This window comes from Acanthochromis polyacanthus, chromosome 16 (genome assembly GCF_021347895.1).
Source record: "Acanthochromis polyacanthus isolate Apoly-LR-REF ecotype Palm Island chromosome 16, KAUST_Apoly_ChrSc, whole genome shotgun sequence".
NCBI classification, from domain to species: domain Eukaryota; kingdom Metazoa; phylum Chordata; class Actinopteri; family Pomacentridae; genus Acanthochromis; species Acanthochromis polyacanthus.
The window spans coordinates 4563537-4581660 of NC_067128.1; the positions used below are offsets into that span (position 1 = coordinate 4563537).

Genomic DNA, 18124 nt, shown 5'->3' on the forward strand with positions numbered 1-18124 from the left:
ATATTATATTATTATTATGATATTATATTAGTATCTGTGTCCCAGAAATCATTTTCCACTAAGTTCCCCGTTACAAAAACACCTCTCAAGGAAGTGAGTTAATTCCAGATCACATGACCTGCTCCACATGATGTCATTTCCTCCTGAAGAAAAGACTGGCCAGACACTCCGAGGCTTTCTGGCTTATTTCATATAAAGTAGTCAACAGGTTTACTACAATATCTTTAGAGATAATTTTCAATTTTAATTTACTCAATTTTATATATAATATTTAGAAGAATCTTTCTCTAAAATGCCATGTGGTGTTTGGCTAAAGGCGGCCATGTTGATTTTAGGCCGAAAAACAGCAAAAATGTCAACTATGATACAAAAAGTCCCACAATTATATGCTGATCCAACTTTGATGCTTTCCAAGACATGAAATATGCAGTGCTCAATACATATGAACATAGTCATAATAGTAGTATAGTCATAACAATACATACAAGTATATTATGCATGAAATCTGTCACAAAATATTGAGGTTAAGATGGGAAGCAAAAGTCTGAACATGTCTAGGGATATTCTCTGTAAAATTTGACCTAATGAAAACTTAATGTCCTCTGCAAAATGTTACCGAAAAATGAAATATGATAAATTGGTGACAAGATCTGACCAATGGCTATAGAAAAGTATAAATGTGTCCAAGCTGCCACTCCTATCATATGACCTATAGGCGAGGAAAAATGACCGACTCTCACAGTATGAAGAAGATGCACAGCTCAGTATCTTTGGTTTTTCATGGGGCGTTAATCACGGTTAACAACTACTCCAGATTTTTTGTCGACAATAAATCCTGCTGCCTCCGAACGTTTATTTCTCGGTGAGATTTTTTGAAGATCCTGAACGTTTGAACACGGTCAAGTCAGACTCTGGCCCTTGATTTGGGACTTTTCCACTTTATCACTGCATTTTGTTCAAAACAGATGGACAAAAAAGCGAGAGGTAAAATGTGAGTGTGTCGAAAATTTCCTAGATACTATTTTAAATGTCTATAATTTATGATACAAAAGTTTCAAGCTATTCAGAGACTGCTAAGGAGAAGGACCCTGGTGATTTGAGATGGAATAAGCACTTTTCCATCATCTAAAAACAGCAGCTAATTTGTCTGTGTTTTATTCCTCAACGGTTCCTCTGCTGGGAGTTGATATAGTTGTATTTTCAGAGATTATATGAATATTGGCAGCATCATTCTGGTCTTTTCTGAGTGTTTTTATCATTCCAGGAAATAACCAGGTTCAAATGATTTAATATATTTCAAATCCTCGCGTTTTATGTTTATTTATGATTCATTCTGGCAAATAAGGTCAGCAGGTAGGATGTAAGGCTTTCCTTTCTACATCTAACCGTCACTTTCTCCTTCTTTAATCTTGACAAACTGCTTTCTCAAGGTTCTGCTCACTGCATTTGAAGGTTGTTTGCTACAAATCATAAACACGGCGGCGCCCAGGGGGACGTTTTGGGCCGAAAAGACTTCCTATGAAGGAACTCGAGGCGGAGATACAAATCACTTAACGTCTGGACGCGTCAGCCGCGGGGGAGAAAAGCTCTTCCTGCTCAGAGGACAGACGGGACTTTCCAGACGGAGCTAAAAACTTGAGGGAGTGTCCTGCACTCTCATCACAAATACTGACGGAGAGACACAATAAAAACACCCACGTGGAGGCAGGAAAGCACAAACAAACACCTCCAGCTTCCCGAGGGTGAAGCAGAGCTGAATTAACATCAGCATCTGTCTGGCCACAGCCGTCCCCCTCCAGCTCTGGCTGTAATCTATGGTTTATAATGGAGCGGGCATTAGCTGCAGCCTGTGTAATTACACTAGTATTTTTAAAAGACATACTGCACACACACACATGCATGTGCTTAGCTTCTTATAAAAGCGATGATGGTTCATATAATCCACACTTGTGAGGTGAAAAATTGCTGTCAGAGCCCCGGGGGAACCGAGGAACAGCTTGCAGATGATGAAAAACAAAGCAGACGTGAAATGAGGTGTTACATAAATGTAATAAAACGTAACCGAGCAGCGCATGATTTATGGAAGATGAACTATTGTTGTGCAGAAACATGCAGCCCTCGAAACAAACCGGCCCAGAACAACAAATTAAAGCTCGGTGGGTGTTTATGCAGCACAAACCTCAGGTGACACGAGGATAATTTAAGAAGCATCCAAAACCTGGAGCTTGTTTTTGTTGATGCTTTTGTGGGGTTTTTTTTGTTGCACAAACAGTAGCATCGTGTGAGGAGTGTGATTACGTCAAACCGCCACATGTTTGGTAATCCATCAACAAATCGCAGTTCTTTACGTAAGTTGAGCAAGAAAACCAGAACCAGGAAGCCCAAAGTTATCACTGGAGGTAAACATGGGCAGTTTAGTCCAACATTTCTCACATCACATTTGGATTTATTGTGAGTTTTATTCCATCAGTTGGTTCCTTCTGTCTGGAAATGATGTAAACAAGTGACAAAACACAGTAAGAGTTGTGATAAAGACACATTTTCTGGAGTTCAAAGTCATTTTTTGGAGGGGAAAATGCAGCTTTTATGCTTCGATTTCGATCCTGCTCGAGAGTATTTTTAATATACTTTAAAATGAGGCAAACTTACGCAGTAGCTCATCATTGTTGATTCCTAAGGCACTTATGGATGAATCTGAACTCTTTTTTTTTTTAAGAGTTAAACCCAAAACTGCTCATATCTGCACCAAAATGTCATCCATAGAATGAGCAAATTTTAAGTATTTCCATGTTGTTTTTTTTGCATTTTTACCAAAAAATGTCACATTCAGAACTTATTCCAGTCACAAATCTTTGAGAAAATGCAGTTTTTCTACCATATAATTAGAAAAGCAGATGTAGTGGTTCTCCAGTCAGTTAATAGTTAGCTGCAAGTCATCATGGCTACAACCAAAGTCACCACAGAGGACATGTTGAGACGTGCAAAAACCCGGTTAGCAACTACAAAAACTGTGTGATCGCCATGATTAAGGTAGTGTGAACGATTCTGGACGTGGCATTTTTAGTAAAAATGAAAAAGAAACACCTAAAATTCATCATCTACATCTTTGTCATTTCCAAACTGAAAAGAACATACTGGTGAAATAAAAATCCTCTATAAATAAAATATTGCTGCAGATATGAATCATTTTGGGCTTAACTGTGAAAAAATACTTTCACTTCATCCATAAGAAACAATAGTTCTGTTTTATTTAAATTCATCACAGTTCCTTGAAGCTTTCTCACAACATGAGTGTTGAAATAGACGATTCCAAATACTTATTGTTTCATTCTGAAGCCCTGAGGAGTTTTACTTCAGTTTCTGAGCTCACCAGGGCATGAGTCTGCCGATCTTGGTCCATCTGCTCTTTGTAATGAAGAAGCCGACGATGGGGTCGGTCACGGCGCCCCAGGCTTTACCGATGAACAGCACCATGGAGGCCTGGAAGGCGTTGATCTGCAGAGCAGAACCGAGACAGATTGGACTTTAAAGCGCTTCCAAGCACTAATCTACCGTTATTTTTATAAACAGAAGCCACACACACATCCTTAAACTTCTTCATTCTCCTCCAGCGTGTTTACCTGGGCGACATCGAGCAGGTAGATCTGCAGGAAGAAGGCCGTGGCGCTGGCAGCTACTTCCTTTGGTGCACCGCCGATGGCAAAACACAGTTTACTGCATAATGACAACTTCTGGCTCAGGTCGGTCTGTGAAGGCAAAGGAAAAATCTATTACTTTCCAGGTGGAAGATACGAAAATGAAACTTCTCCAGTTGATATCTTACAATAAGACTATGACTTTTTTTACTACTTTTATGTTTAAACATGCAAATATTGGTGTTGTTTTATAGCCAGTATTCAAGTATACGCATAATAGCAATCAGTAAGGCAAAATAAGCCTCATGATTAATCTGAAAATTAGTGAAATCTGCTGGTTCCACCCATGATGGATCCTCATCCTTTACTGAAAAGCTTTTGAAACATCTCCTTAACAAAGCCGGAACATGGCTTAAAGTAACAAGAACGACAAACAAATGAAAAGTGATCAAAGATTAACAGTGGAATACATGACATTATAGTGCAGATATGCAACATAGAATACACTCTATCAGGAATATACGACATATCAATGCAAAAGTTGGCAGAAATACATACATTTATGACAATTTGATTTGCAAAAATTTAAAATTTCTTTGATATAAGTGAACTCAGACACACTGTCATTTTATCATGTCGTTTCTATTGCAATGAAAATACAAGAACAATACGATTATATTTGAAAACTAGAGATTCAAGCTTTTATATCATGTAAAACCTGTTGTGATTGCCATGAGAGAAAAAGGCTACAGTAGCTATGTCAATATTAGAACAGAAAGTGGAAACTAGAAAAGCACTCAGAGAGTGCAGACCTCCGCCAAGGATAGAGAGGAAAACAGGAAACCCATGCAGTAAAGGATCATGAGCTGGAATCAAACCTGCATCTCTGACACAGTTCTGTTTACGAATCACCTTCTTAACCAGTTGAGCTATTTAGACACCTTGTTCCAATTTGTTGGACGACATACTAACCTATGATGTTTTTGTCATATTTTAGACCACATACTACAACATATTAAAAAATTCAAAGTGATGCAGAATCCAGGATCCTTTCCGGATTGCCACCAAAATTAAATCAGCTCTTTCTCTTAACATAGTCTACATCCCCTCAAAATTTCATCTGAATCTGTCCAGGCGTTTTTGAGTTATCTTGCTAACAGACAGACAGACAGACACACAAACGCCGGGTGTCACATAACCTCCTTGGCGGAGGTAAATATTGCATTTCCGGGTCAAGCAAAAATGGAATTTTAAAAATTACTCTGGGAATGAGTTATTTTCAATATGAAAATATATTGACCATATGAACACCAGTTTTTGTAGTTCTAAAATTAGCCCACATCACCATTTTGACAACTCAAAATAGCAAAAGAATGGAATAAAAAACAATAAATTCTGCTGATGTTGGAGGCCTTAAAAATTGGTGAAATGTTGACCAAAGTCTGCATTTTGAGTAGAAAATATAAATATTTCCATATAGACACACTTACAGTGACTTTCTGGGGGCCGAAAGACATCCTAGATTGAAAATTTTGTAATTTTTACAATTTTCAGGAGCCAATATTTAAAGGTTTGAGTCCAAAATAACAATTAAGTAAATTCTAACATAACCTGAAAAGGTCTGATGTGACACAGATTGACGTAAGACAAAAAGCAATGTTTCATTAAGCCACCATAAAAAGCAGCCTTAGTGATAGTTTAAAAATCAGCATTTTCCAGCAACTCATCAGAGCAGCACTGTAAAAGGTATGTTTTCCCCGCTGCTGATGGTGTCTAGAACAGCATTTTAATGTAAGTCACAAGTGCACCATAACCAGCGGTGTTTAGGTCATCCTAAACAGCAGAATGACTGTAATTTACCATAACACCATAAAAGTCCTGTTTTCAAGGGCACAAATGTGACATTTTAATACAACATTACGCTATTTTAATATAACTCACAGTAGCACCATAAAAAGGGACAGCTTACAAAGCAGCATTTTATGGTAATTCAGAAAAGTATTGTTAAAAAGTAGAATTTTTGATGGAATATAAAGTACAATTTTACTCTAACTCTCCAAAGCGCAACAAAAAGTGTCATTTTTGGCAGCATAAGAAGTATTACTTTACAGAAACTCATCCCAACTGTCGTAAACTGCATTTTTTCCCCCTGACTTTTGGTCAAGTTCAAAAGTAACAGTTTAATATTACTCACTAAACCATAATAAAAAGTGACACTTTTGATCACACAAAAAGCAGCTTTCCATGATAACTCATCAGAACACCATTAAAAGTCGTGTTTTTCACAGCATAAAATGTGGCGTTTTACAGTAACTCATTATAGTGCAGGGGGAAAAAAAACAGCATTTTCTGGCACATTTGATCTTCCATAGATTTCTGACACAAACACACAACATAACCGTTTAAATCTAAGCTACCTACAAGGTTGATTCCTTTAAAATTCTTCTCTATTCAAGGATAAATTATTTCCAAGTCATCACACATTCATGTTGAAGTCCAAAAATGTGACATAAAGAATATATTTAGATCGCAGTAAGCGTGTATTTATTATTCATATTTTCATCAGACTCCTCTCTGGAGCAGGATGTAATTAAAAAAACGTGTCATTTTGTTTCACTGAGCCCCAGTGATTCAGTGTTAGCATCAAAAACTGCTCATTTCTCCTACACAACCTGCAGGAATACTTCCATTTCTCTTCCTTCCTATAAGAACTCCTCTGCAGACACGCCAACACTAACTAAGGTGTGCCACTTGTGACTCACAAATAACACACCTCGCAGTCATTCCTATCTGAATCCCTTTCATATTTCAAGTTGCTCTAAAAATATCTTCATGATTCAGCGTATAGAACCACATCGCAGCGTCTCTGCTGGGATGTGTGAATTCCACCCCCTGAGAAAACTGTCAACTCTAAATCATCGGTCAATGAGAGGTTGCTCGTTTAGAAGATTAAATAAAAGGGAGATCAGACGGAGACCCCCCGCCGGCTGTTGGCATTGTGGTTTTGCCTGAGAAAAAGAAAAAAAATAACCCTCGAGTCATCCACGGCTCTGCAAAAACCATCAGACACGTGACTACGCAACAAGGCTGAGCTTTCATCTTCAGACTAAAACGAGACACCGCAGTCTGGGGAGTCCAATATTTACAACCGCTCGCTCGCACAGCATCAACCTTTAGCTTCCTCTTGCTTCTGTGCAACCTTTCTGGTGTCACATCCCCGGCTCTGGGCCCCCGTTGGAGCTCCATGAAAGAAGGGACTCACCAAAGTAACCACAGCGCTGTTATTACCCGGCCTTCTTTCGCCCCCACGAAAACACCGAGGGCCTCCGAGAGAATTACCAGGAGGGAGGTGTGTAATTATTCAATCGCAAGACAAGCGGCTTGGAGGTAAGTAAAGGCCTCGCAACTTCAAAACTCTCTCTTCTTCCACTCTCACTGCAATTATCTCTAATTGGAGAGAGAAAAAAATCAAAGTCTTTGGTGTCTGGAGAATGCTGCTTAACTGATGATGTGCAAAAAAAAAAAAAAAACCTCGCTGTGTCTGACTCCAAATGCTTTTTCTTTCCCTCAAAAATCTTATCATCACAGAGGATAAACAGGATATCCCTTCTACTGTTGTCTGGATGCACAAACAAAACCACACACACGCATACAGCATATATTTATATATATATAGAAATACAGAGAGAGAAACACCGGCTCAGAAGAAAGCGAGCATCTGCAGAGTTCTGACAGTCAACAAGCAAAGGGACAAGGACAGATAAGACTAATCTCTAAAGTTAATGAATCCTTAACCGTCGCAGGCAGAACAATTTAAATCAGCACCGAGGATAATTGAAGAAAAGAGCTGGACGAGGGAGGAGGACGGGGAAGAAAGCAAACGAATTCTCAAAAAAAATCTAAAAAAATAAATGCTCGGGGTTTACATGCGAAGCTGGAAAAATGAGACTTTAGATGCCAAGTGAAGGATTTTCTGACAATTCTGGGCATCACAGTTGAAGCGCAGATTACAGTAACACGAGTCGAAAACAGCAGCTCCGTGACCTCAGTTCAGATTATGGATTATGTATGAAAGATGATGAATACCAGAGGAAAGGTTGAGTATGTCGATGGCGGCAGCAAGAGCCCTTCAAATGTTGAAACTGCACTGCAAAAAATTAATGTTTGTAACTGTAATTTAAAAAACCCCCAATATTTTCTAAAAGCACAGAAAAATGCATAAATTTACACAAACTGTAAAAAAACCAGACTAAAACTGTAATAATATCTGCATCAAAATCATTCTTTTTACAATGTTTGACTGTAAAATGACACTTTTCTGTATTTAAATCAGGAAAAAATACAGAATTTAAAGAAAAATATGCAAGATTCAAGGATTAAGATTGTTTTACAGAAAATATCTGCTCAAATCACATCATAAAGTATCAATGTTCATGTCTATTGTAAACAAAACTGCACACAATGTCCATCACCAACATGTAATAGTTCTGAATTTCTTTCTTTTGTAAGATAAACACCCTTTTTTGTATCTAAATCAGGAAAAAAAAAGATATTTTTGCAGGTATTTGCCACTATGTTGAAGAAAAATGGTTATTTTAAGAATTGGCAAACGGGAAATCATTTAAATATATTTTCACTATTTTTCGAATCAAATCTACAAAAAATATTGCATGTTGACTATTAAAACATGGAAAAAATTGCACATTATGTCCATATTAAAAGTTGGCATTTTTACAAAAAGTAATTCAAGATTTTGTTTTTGAATGTTACAGTATTCCAACATTTCATTGTATTTTTTTCTGGCACCTTTGCAGTCAGAGTTTTATGTTTTTTTTTTCTTTTTTTTTTTCTTTTTCTTTTTATACAGTGTAGAGGTCATTTGGTAAGATTTGAATAAAAATCTTGGGAGTCAAATTTAGAAGCTCTAAATAAAAATTTCATCTAAATGCCCTGGTTTATCTTCGTTTTACTTGTATTAATTAAAAGATGTACTTTTCTGTGTTGATCGACTGTTTTAGTGACATATAACCAGCCAAAGCAGCTGCGAGAACAAAAGAATCCCAATAATCAGAAAAATGCTGAATAATCATCTGACCCTGCAGCCCAACCGTTATGGAATCAATGCAAAATCTTTTTCTTCTTCTTGACCTTTAACATTTAAACCAGAAAAGCCACTGAGAACAACAAACACACCCTGGTCACGATATATAAACAATAAAGCTCGCTGTAGTTATGCTGTCTATACGCAGAAATCCTCCATCAACATGATGGACGACATTAATTCAGATAAATTAAATGCATTCACTCTGCTCTATGTCAGTCAAAAAGGATTTAAATGGATTAAAAGGTAATGGGTTCTGCTTATGTGAAGCATATTAATTAAAAGCCAGTTTCCCAACGTCAGTATTAACATGACGATGATGAAACAGTAATTCATGCATAATCCAGAATGTAAAGATGGAACAAAGTCCTTGATTACTTCTTTTAAAGTCAGTCTCTGGTTGAACATTTAATCCCAAAAAACTCATCTCAGTGCATCAAAATGACATTTAGAGTGGTGCTGTCAAACGATTTAAAATTTTTTAATCAGAATCACAGGGTTGCTGGGGATTAATTTGGAATAATCATGATTAAATATAATTCATCTTAAATGTCTATATTAATCATGTTTCATATATAGCATTCGCATTTGCCACAGATTTGGCCAAACTGCTGTTTAGCATCTTCCATTTGGAGTTTGTTGTACTGTAAAAAATGCTTGTAAATTTTACAGTGAAAAACTGTCAAACCGTGACGGAAAGAATCTGTAAACTTTAAAACAGTTTGAACCACCGTAAATAAGTTAATCAGGAGAAAACTGTACTTTAAAATGTTTTTTCTCTGGAAAAAAATAAATTTGCCAACTCTTACAAAAATGCCATAATATGTATAACATCAGAACTGGAATTTTTTCATTTATTTCTTGAAAGAAAACTATTTTTCACAGTTGTGCTGCTAACGGAAACATGCCACAATATTTGTAACAAAAAGCTACAGTGTGTACCTCTCAAACTGATGCAGTCTTGTGTTAATAACAGACAAATATTTTAATATTTACATCAGCTATAACCGCAATGTTTGCTAAAAAAAAATACATATAATAAATAATAAATACATTAACCGTTGTGCTGATAATGGAAAAATGCTGTAATATTTATAATAGGTCTCATAAACTTTATTCTGTAGTTATTTTTATGTACATTTTCAAGTAAAAAATGTCATTAAAGGTCAAAACTTTAACAGTAACATATGGAATAAAGCACAATTTTTTAAACTGCAAAATCAACAGTATAGATGCATTTCTTTACTGTAAATAAAGAAAATGTTTTACCACAATTTTACAGTAGTGTTCTGGCAACCAAAGCTGCCGGAAATTTACCGGAAAAATAACTGGAGGTTTTTTGTTTGTTTTTTTTTACAGTGTGGTTCTGCCACTACGGATCAACATGCGCTACGGTAAGTCTACTTGGACAAACTGCCCAGGGGTTTTGAGTCAATCTGCAGATGGGACAATTGCATTCAAATTTTCTATCAGATTAATCATGACGATGGATTAATCCACAGTAACGCGTTATATTAGACAGCGCTAATTTAGTTTTCTTCATATGAAAATCAGTCCTTTTTGCATTAAAATGGCGTAATGTAACTCTGTACCATCGCTTCTTGTTTTCTTGATGTACTCGAGCACACCAGCTCACCTATGATTCTGCTTTGTAAAACTACTTTGCACTAAAAAAAAATACAGAAAGTCTCACTCTGCAAGGTACATATAAAACCCCAGAAATCTGTGTTTTTGAGACTGCTGTCGTTAGAAATACTTAGTCATGGTGCCGACTGTTTATTTTATCCATAATGTGTCTTCTAGACTAAAAAAAACACCATCTGAACACGTTAACAAGGTAAAAAGCTTGATTTTCACTGCAATGAGTCTTTAAAAATCTCCTCTCTGTCTGAATTATCACAGTAACAAAGCAGAGCTTTTGTGATAAATTGGGTTTTGCTGCAGCGTTTCATCACTACCGACTATGGATCCATCATTTCGTCTCATTTACAACTAAAGAAAACTCTTACATTTATCTTTTCCCACCCAAACACACTCATAGGACACGTCTCACACATCAGATTCTTTTTGTCTTTCATAAAAAATGCATTATGGCGAATCTACACTGTAAAATGGGATCAAGTTGGATTAACTTGAATTCATCAGATTTTACCTTTGTTAATCGGTGGAAATTTGATATTTATGTTTTCTTGTGTACTAATAAAAGTAAGGTTATAGATTCGATACTTTTGTTCAATTGTAATTTGCAATATTTCCGAAAAGTGGAATGAAATGACATACTGCCTGTGACTTATCTGCTCATTTTTGCCATGTTTTCATTTAATTATCAAGAAATTTTGAAGCCATCTTTTGAAATGTCACAAAAACTTCGTAAAAACGAAAATGTGAATCAGGCTTGTTTGGGAGAGAATACACTCGGCTATTGCAAACGGCTGAAAAACCACAAAAAAGGAGAACCAAGTTAAAATTCAGTCATCTATGAGAAAGTGAAAGAAGTGTTGAGAAAGTATTTTTGAGAAAGTTATAATTATTCTTTCATTTCAGCGGGTTTCGGTATAAGACGAAACAGAAACACAAAGACACTATGCCATAAATATTTGAAAAACGTACTTCTCTCTTCCATTAAGTATATTTTTAACTCAGACAAAAAAAAAGCAAAATTGAAGAAGTTTCATTTTCATTTGCTTTCCAGTTCCCAGTACTTTAAAATATGTATAAAATATATCAGGAAACCACAACTGATGCCAATTTTTACACCTCGGCCAGGCTTTAAAACCTCTGTGGTGTAATTTCTTTGTGGGATTTGACAAAAACATGCATGAAAACACGCAGATGGAAGCTGCCTCAAAGCAGACCAGAGCTTAACAGCTTCCTCAACTTGAACTCACACATTTGGTTTCTGTCATTTTAGCCCCTCATTTAGGATTCAATCTATTTTTTTTACATGAGCAAATGTCTGTTATCTTCAGCTTCACTGCAATTTGCCAGTAGATAGAGATTTTAAGACTCCATAGGATCAAAGCAAACCAAAAAAGGCGCTGCATATTTGATAGAGGTTTGGCTCAGATGAGACACTTGCAGAACTGGTTGGATGGAGTGATGTAATGCAGTTTCTTAGACACTGAGCCAGCGCTGACTAACTGTCATAGTATCGTTTTATGACAGCACTTCTGAAAAATGTGGAATCTGACTGAAGATTTGGTTGTCTATATTTCATTTTCTTCATCCAGCAGCTTTTGAGCCTTTAGAAACAACCTGAGCATGCAAACAGATGCATTGTTCTCAAAAAACAACCCTCTTAAGGGGAGATGATACGAGAAAAAAAGAGTAAAATAGCAGAAAAGTCAGTCAAACTGTCCCTTTCTAGTGTCTGTGATTCATCACCTACTGAAACTATCTTCAAATCAAGAGCAACAACTTCTCTAAAAATTAAAACATTCAGCTTCTAGGCATCGGATCCTCTATCTGTGAGAGGATTAACGATAACAGGCTAAAACAATGATGCTGATTAATCACAGCTAAGCTACTAAAGAGATTGCACTTTCCATTTTTCTCCATCAATCCAAACCACAGCGAGTGAAGCTAATTAACAGCAGCACAGTAAACACATGATCCTACCTGGTGAGAAGTTTTGGGGAACAGCGGCTCACTGGGCTTGATGAATTTCCCCCCGGAGCCCTGCGCTCCTCTTTCCCCTTTGGTCATGGCTGATGAGAGGCTCAGGCTGTACTTGTCGTGCGTCGGAGCGCCGAAGTGATTGTGGCTTCTGGTGTGAGCTCTGTGAGGCTGCTGCTGCCGCTGGGTGGTGGTGGTGGTGGGGATGTTGGGGCTGTGCGCCCAGAGCTGGAACTGCTGGACGTGGCCGTGACTCCGTGTGTGTTGCGCGCCGCGGTGCGTGTGAGCGCTGACAGCTCCGGAGGTTCGGAGCTCCTCCTGCGCCTCCGTGACAACTCTGCTGCTGCTTTCCGCCGCCATTCACATGCTGCTGCTGCTGGAATGAGGCCAGGAGGAGGGAAGGGCAAAGTCAGGCATTACCAAAAAAGATAAGCAGCTCACCTGCAAACACTGGAATGCACAAAGACGCACACATGCAGGAGAGAATACAGATGCACAACTGCACATTTGCGCACTCTACCCTTCCAAAAATAGCTATAAATAACCTGAAACTGTTTTCCAAGCTGCATCTGCTTGCAGAGCTGCTCTGGAGAAGCAAAATGCGTCGATGTCCCGTGCAGGAGTGCGCTGTCTCTCCCCTCATCTCACTGTTACTGTACCCATCAACACACCTGATAAAGAAGCCTGACGCACATGTAAATAGATGAAAAGCACAACAGCAGAAGATAGAAATCGCATCTTACCCCGTGCTGATGGAGAAACTGCTGCTGCTGTCAGCTCAGTTTGCTCAGTCAGTCAGTCAGTGGGTGAGTGAGTGAGTGAGTGTGACGGCCGGGATGAGAAGGAGACTGCGGAGGATGGAGACGGTCTGCGCGTCTCCACTCCTGTTTTTTTTGCGGGGCGCAGTGAAGGAGCTGCGCCCTACAGCGGCCGCCACGGTGTATGACATGCATGTAATGTATTGTATGTGTGTGCGTGTGCATGTGAGAGGAGATTATGGCAGAAGACGATTTGACTCCAGTGGTGTGCTTTTTGGGGGAGCTGGATTGGCAACACACTGCAGTGGCACAATGCGACAAAAAACGCATCATTCCACAGAAGATTATTGTATTTCCTACAAGATTTTCAAGTCATACACAATCCTCTGCTTCTTATCGTGATCCACGAGTAAAATACAGTAGAAAGGATGTGATTTGCATCATTTTTTAGTTACTTTCTGGGGTCCTTTGGGGAAAAACTTGAGCGCAGAAGTCTTTCTTTCTTTCTGCCTTTACACATACTTCTTTCCCCCACGCCCTTGACATTCCAGTCTAGGTGAATGTCATTCTCGTGCAGTGGTGCCAGCTACAAATGGAATGTGCACAATGCAGCTTGGTTTCTTCTCACCGGCAGGAAAGTACCTGTGCGGTTCCTGGAACAGGCAGCAGGGAAGGTGTGTGTGCGAAAAGACGCACCAAAGAATTCAAGCTGCATATTTCCCACAGTGCTTCATCACAATTAGCATTTCTGAACATCACTGCTGACAGATTTCAAATCACAGGAAACAGTGGAGGAGGAAGTGTGCAGATCATTTACCCAAGTTAAATACAGCAAAGAGAAAATGCAATAAAAAAATAACAAAAACATGCATTTACTTTTAAATAAAAGTATTCAGCAGCTAAATCTAGCTGAATTAGTACAGAAAAGTCCTGATTTTGTCTCTTTGACTGATGAGTGCCATTATTAGATTATTAACAGTGAAGCATCAGTGTGTCAGCAGCAGGTTACTGCAGGTGAAGCTACTTGCAACATCTTTATATCCAGTTTTATATACATGGACAGCAAATAAATCTGAAGACTCCAAACATTAACGAGAAAAAAGAAGAAAAATGAAGCACGAGTCTGTTTTAGGTATGGATTGTTGCTGGGATGTTGGATCATTTGAATATTCTTTGAAATGAGAAGCTTAGAGCGAAAAAATCACTTTTTGGTGAATCATCTCAGAGACATCTGAAATGTGAGCTGCACTTTGCTTTTCGGAAGAAGCCAGACAGGTTGAAAACTGCTCTTCATCTACGTGTTGTGTTTTTAAAGCTTGTTTTATGCTCCATTGTGTCTGTCAGATAAGTGCAGTTAAGTGGAAAGTACATTTCTTCCCCCTGAAACGTAGCAGAGTGTAAGCAGCATAAAATACTCAAGTAAAGTCAGAACTGCACAGTAGTTAAGTAAATGTAGTATTTATTCCCCAGTGTGTGCACGTGCAGCCGGTTTATCCTACTTGAAGAGACACTCCAGCGATTTGATGTTGCATTTTCATAAAGCTGAGACTCACAACAGACAGATTAATCAGAGAACGGTCAGAATTGAAGCAGATATCCAGACTTTTAGTCCTCAGTAAGCTCCACAAACAAAATCCTCAAGTTTCAAATGATGACCAGAATTGGTGTCGTTCAAACTGAGTGTTTCAATTTGCCAGTAAGCTGTTGTTTTACAGAAAATACATAAATAAATAAATGTTTGTTTGTGTCCTCTCATACTCCTATATCATTCGAGCATCACCGGTATATAAAGTTGGATGAAAACCTTCAGGCTCCAGCTGAATCTTACTTTTCTTTCTGCTTTGGTAATGGCTGTTAACTTTTCTGGCTTCTATCAAGATATTTTGTCATTTAAGCTGGTATTTTAATTTCAGCAAAGTGAGAAAACTAGGTTCTTTTAGCACTGTGCATCTAACTTCCATGTTTACTCTTATTTTTCTGCTGCAACTCAACCACTGTTCTCTTTAAATTGGAGCAAAGAAAAGGAAAGAACAGTAAGTCAACTAAAAAAATCATGTTTTACATTTGACTAAAGTGCATACTTAAGATGGAAAAATTGTAAATGTTAGAATTAAGTTGTAACAACATTCATTTGAGAAGAATCAAATGATCTAAGTGCATCTGACATAAACAAGTTGCGTTAATATTACTTTTATATTCATATAAAAGTATCCATATTATATGGATAATGGTGTTCACTTTCTTAACTTCTTAACTTAATTTGGACAAACCTAATTCCAGTTGAAGAAATTCATTTTAGTTGGTCCGACAAAGGCCAATCAAAGCTGCCACGTCCTTAACTTTGCATAACTTCACACCTTAATATAATTTCACTTGGTACATTTTTTAAACATATTCACTATCTGCACAGGTATTATGAATGACAAAATTAGCTATAGAGGCCAATACTTTTTTTGTATCAGGATGTAAACATGTTTATTTCTGCTGTAAATTTGCGCATTTTAACACTGAGGTCTGTGGGGGTTGACTCGCTTTTGGAAACAGCCTCAAGTGGACATTTGAGGAACTGCAGTTTCTGGCATTGCAGCTTTGGTTTCATTTTTCAACCCCGGAGATTGCACAACTAAATCATTCCCCTTAAACACTATCACCATTAGCAGATCTGTCATAAAAATTCACATAAAGGATATTTCCTGTAATTACAGCATGAAAATAGCACAAACATTGTATTGTTTTGAACATTAACTTTTACAGGGGGTCCTTGACTTACGTCGCATTTCCTTTCCGCCTGATCAATGTAAGCCGATTTCTGCTGTAAGTTGGAACGCCGGTGAAATAGTAAACAAAGCTGTTACAAGCATCACGATATCGATCAGTTTTCATATTTGCTCAACTACAGTAATGAAAACAGTCATTAGCTCACACGGAAACACAACTCATGAGGAAAATACCAGCAAAAATGTAAACAAAACCATCTAGCACTGCGTGACTACTGTACATACAGTAGTCATCCACTCACCAACTAGTTCCACTGAACCAGTTCCAACCTCACGACGAAACGCCACGTGACAAACTGAGGACCGGCCCGTAATCACTTCTAACATAACGGTGAGGACGTCGTAAACCGAGGACCTCCTGTATAAAATATTGACTACTTATAATACAATGAAATGTAAAGCTGTTTTTCTGTTTATGTATAATGAATTGGTCCCAATCAAGTAAATGATAAATAAAAGCTGACTGAATTGTCCATTTAACTCTAGATTTTTACTTTATTCGCTGAATGTTTTTGAGTAAATCTCGTTTTTAGAGCAGGAGAACTTCAATTCCATGAAATCAAACCATTTTTTTTCATGAGAAATCGTTCTGATTCTTGACCCTGCAAAGAAAGCAAGTCCCTTTGTCTGGTTGGGGAATGTGTTACAGTTCGACACACACTGGAAATGTTATTTTCATGGGTGCTTTTTCAGTCTGTGATTTATGATATATTGAGCCTTTCCCACAAAGCACTTTCATAAGCAGCTCTTTTAGTGCGAGATGCTTACTCTCCACAGTAAGCCTCTCACAGAGCATGACAACAAACATGTCATGGAGACCTCGGCTACTGAGCCCAGACCTCTCCATAAATTCCAAGTATGCAAACCCCTCAACCAAAACCACATTACTGACAGGGACCGAGGCACCACCGCAGAAAAGTCAGGCATATGACCTGCATTAGAATGGGTATGTTTCCGATAATGCGTGAAGAGGAATGTGCAAAATGAAAGGTTGGCTGCTGCGCGAGTAAAAGGGTCATTCTGAAAGGAAATGTGGGAGTTAAAGGGAAAGTAATTCCCTGCATGCTTAGCCTTATTAAATATGTAGCACAAAGGAAATGTGCTCTCTTTTACTCTTTAGTCAGACCCCCTCTGGCTGCCAACCAAGTGATGCCTGCACGTTCAGGCTGAAATCCTAAATGTGCAGTAAACCCCTTCACAGGGGGATTCTTCAGAGGAGGACAAAACATTACTACTGCTGCTGCTGACTTTCTTTCCTTGACCTTGACTATCCCGAGGCTGTCAGCTCTTCTTCTTCTTCCTCAGCTACGAGCAACAACATACCCCCTCCCGCCCTCCCAACTTCGCTTTAAATATTGAAGATGGATAATGGTGTTCACCTTCTTCCCGAGGCCAGGCTGAATGCTGGGAGACGGAGAAACAGGCACATGTTAAAACACACGCATGTTGTTGCACATGCCAAGAAACCACAGGGGATTCAGGAGTCAATAAAGACTCCACAAGAACTCAACTTCACCTCAGTCCATCTGAAGAAGGCAACTGATGTGACTGCTTGAGCCTGCCGTTGAACTCATTTTCCTTTATCGCTCTGACAGCTGAAGTGAATAACATCGATCATCGTGTTGTGTTCTGCTGAGAAACCTTTGGTCTTAACATTCATGTGGATGCTACTTTGACATGTAGCAGGCATTTAAACATTGTTCTTGATTAAGCAAACCCCTCCATGGCAATAGGACTCCCCTCTGCAGGAAAATGCTTCCCATCAACCTGCAAAAACTGCTCAGGAAATGCTCAAAACTACAGATCATCCAGATTTCAATCTGATCAAGTATCCATAGGATGTGATAGGACAATCCGGATCCATGAAGGCTCTACCTCGCAAACTAGAGGAACCAAAGAATCCAACATCCAAATGCCAAACATGACACACCACTCCAAAAGTCCCGTCTCTACAGTCCAATGGGTCATAGCAGTTTTATTTGTGTAGCGCCAATTCACAACAAAAGTAATCTAAAAGCAGTTCACATAGTAAAGAAAGAAACAAATCTAAAACATTCTCTCTGTGCAAATTCTTTGACTACCTTGGGAAGAAAAACTAGAGTTTTACCAGAAAGAAACCTTGGGCAGAACCAGGCTCGGGGACAGCAGACATCTGCCTTGACTGGTTGGGGTGAGCGGAGAACAATAACCAGTAACTGCAGATTAGAAATGTGCAGCTCCAAAGCCAGAGACACCTGC

General features: G+C 38.4%; 1 protein-coding gene across 6 annotated transcripts in view; it reads right to left on the reverse strand.

Moving 5' to 3' along the window:
• mfsd2b (MFSD2 lysolipid transporter B, sphingolipid) overlaps nt 1-18124 on the reverse strand; it is a 33580-nt gene that overhangs the window by 13339 nt on the left and 2117 nt on the right. For 3 of the 6 annotated variants that reach the window (XM_022194695.2, XM_022194692.2, XM_051960682.1), the window contains 4 exons: nt 17994-18120; nt 12355-12727; nt 3621-3746; nt 3371-3495 (listed from right to left, as the gene is read on the reverse strand). In XM_022194695.2, the coding sequence (XP_022050387.1) occupies nt 3371-3495; nt 3621-3746; nt 12355-12711 (608 nt within the window). In that variant the 5' untranslated portion in view covers nt 12712-12727; nt 17994-18120. Of the gene's footprint in view, nt 1-3370; nt 3496-3620; nt 3747-12354; nt 12728-13094; nt 13939-17993; nt 18121-18124 lie in introns of those variants that run through there. The other 3 variants (XM_022194694.2, XM_022194697.2, XM_022194696.2) reach the window with 3 other exon arrangements.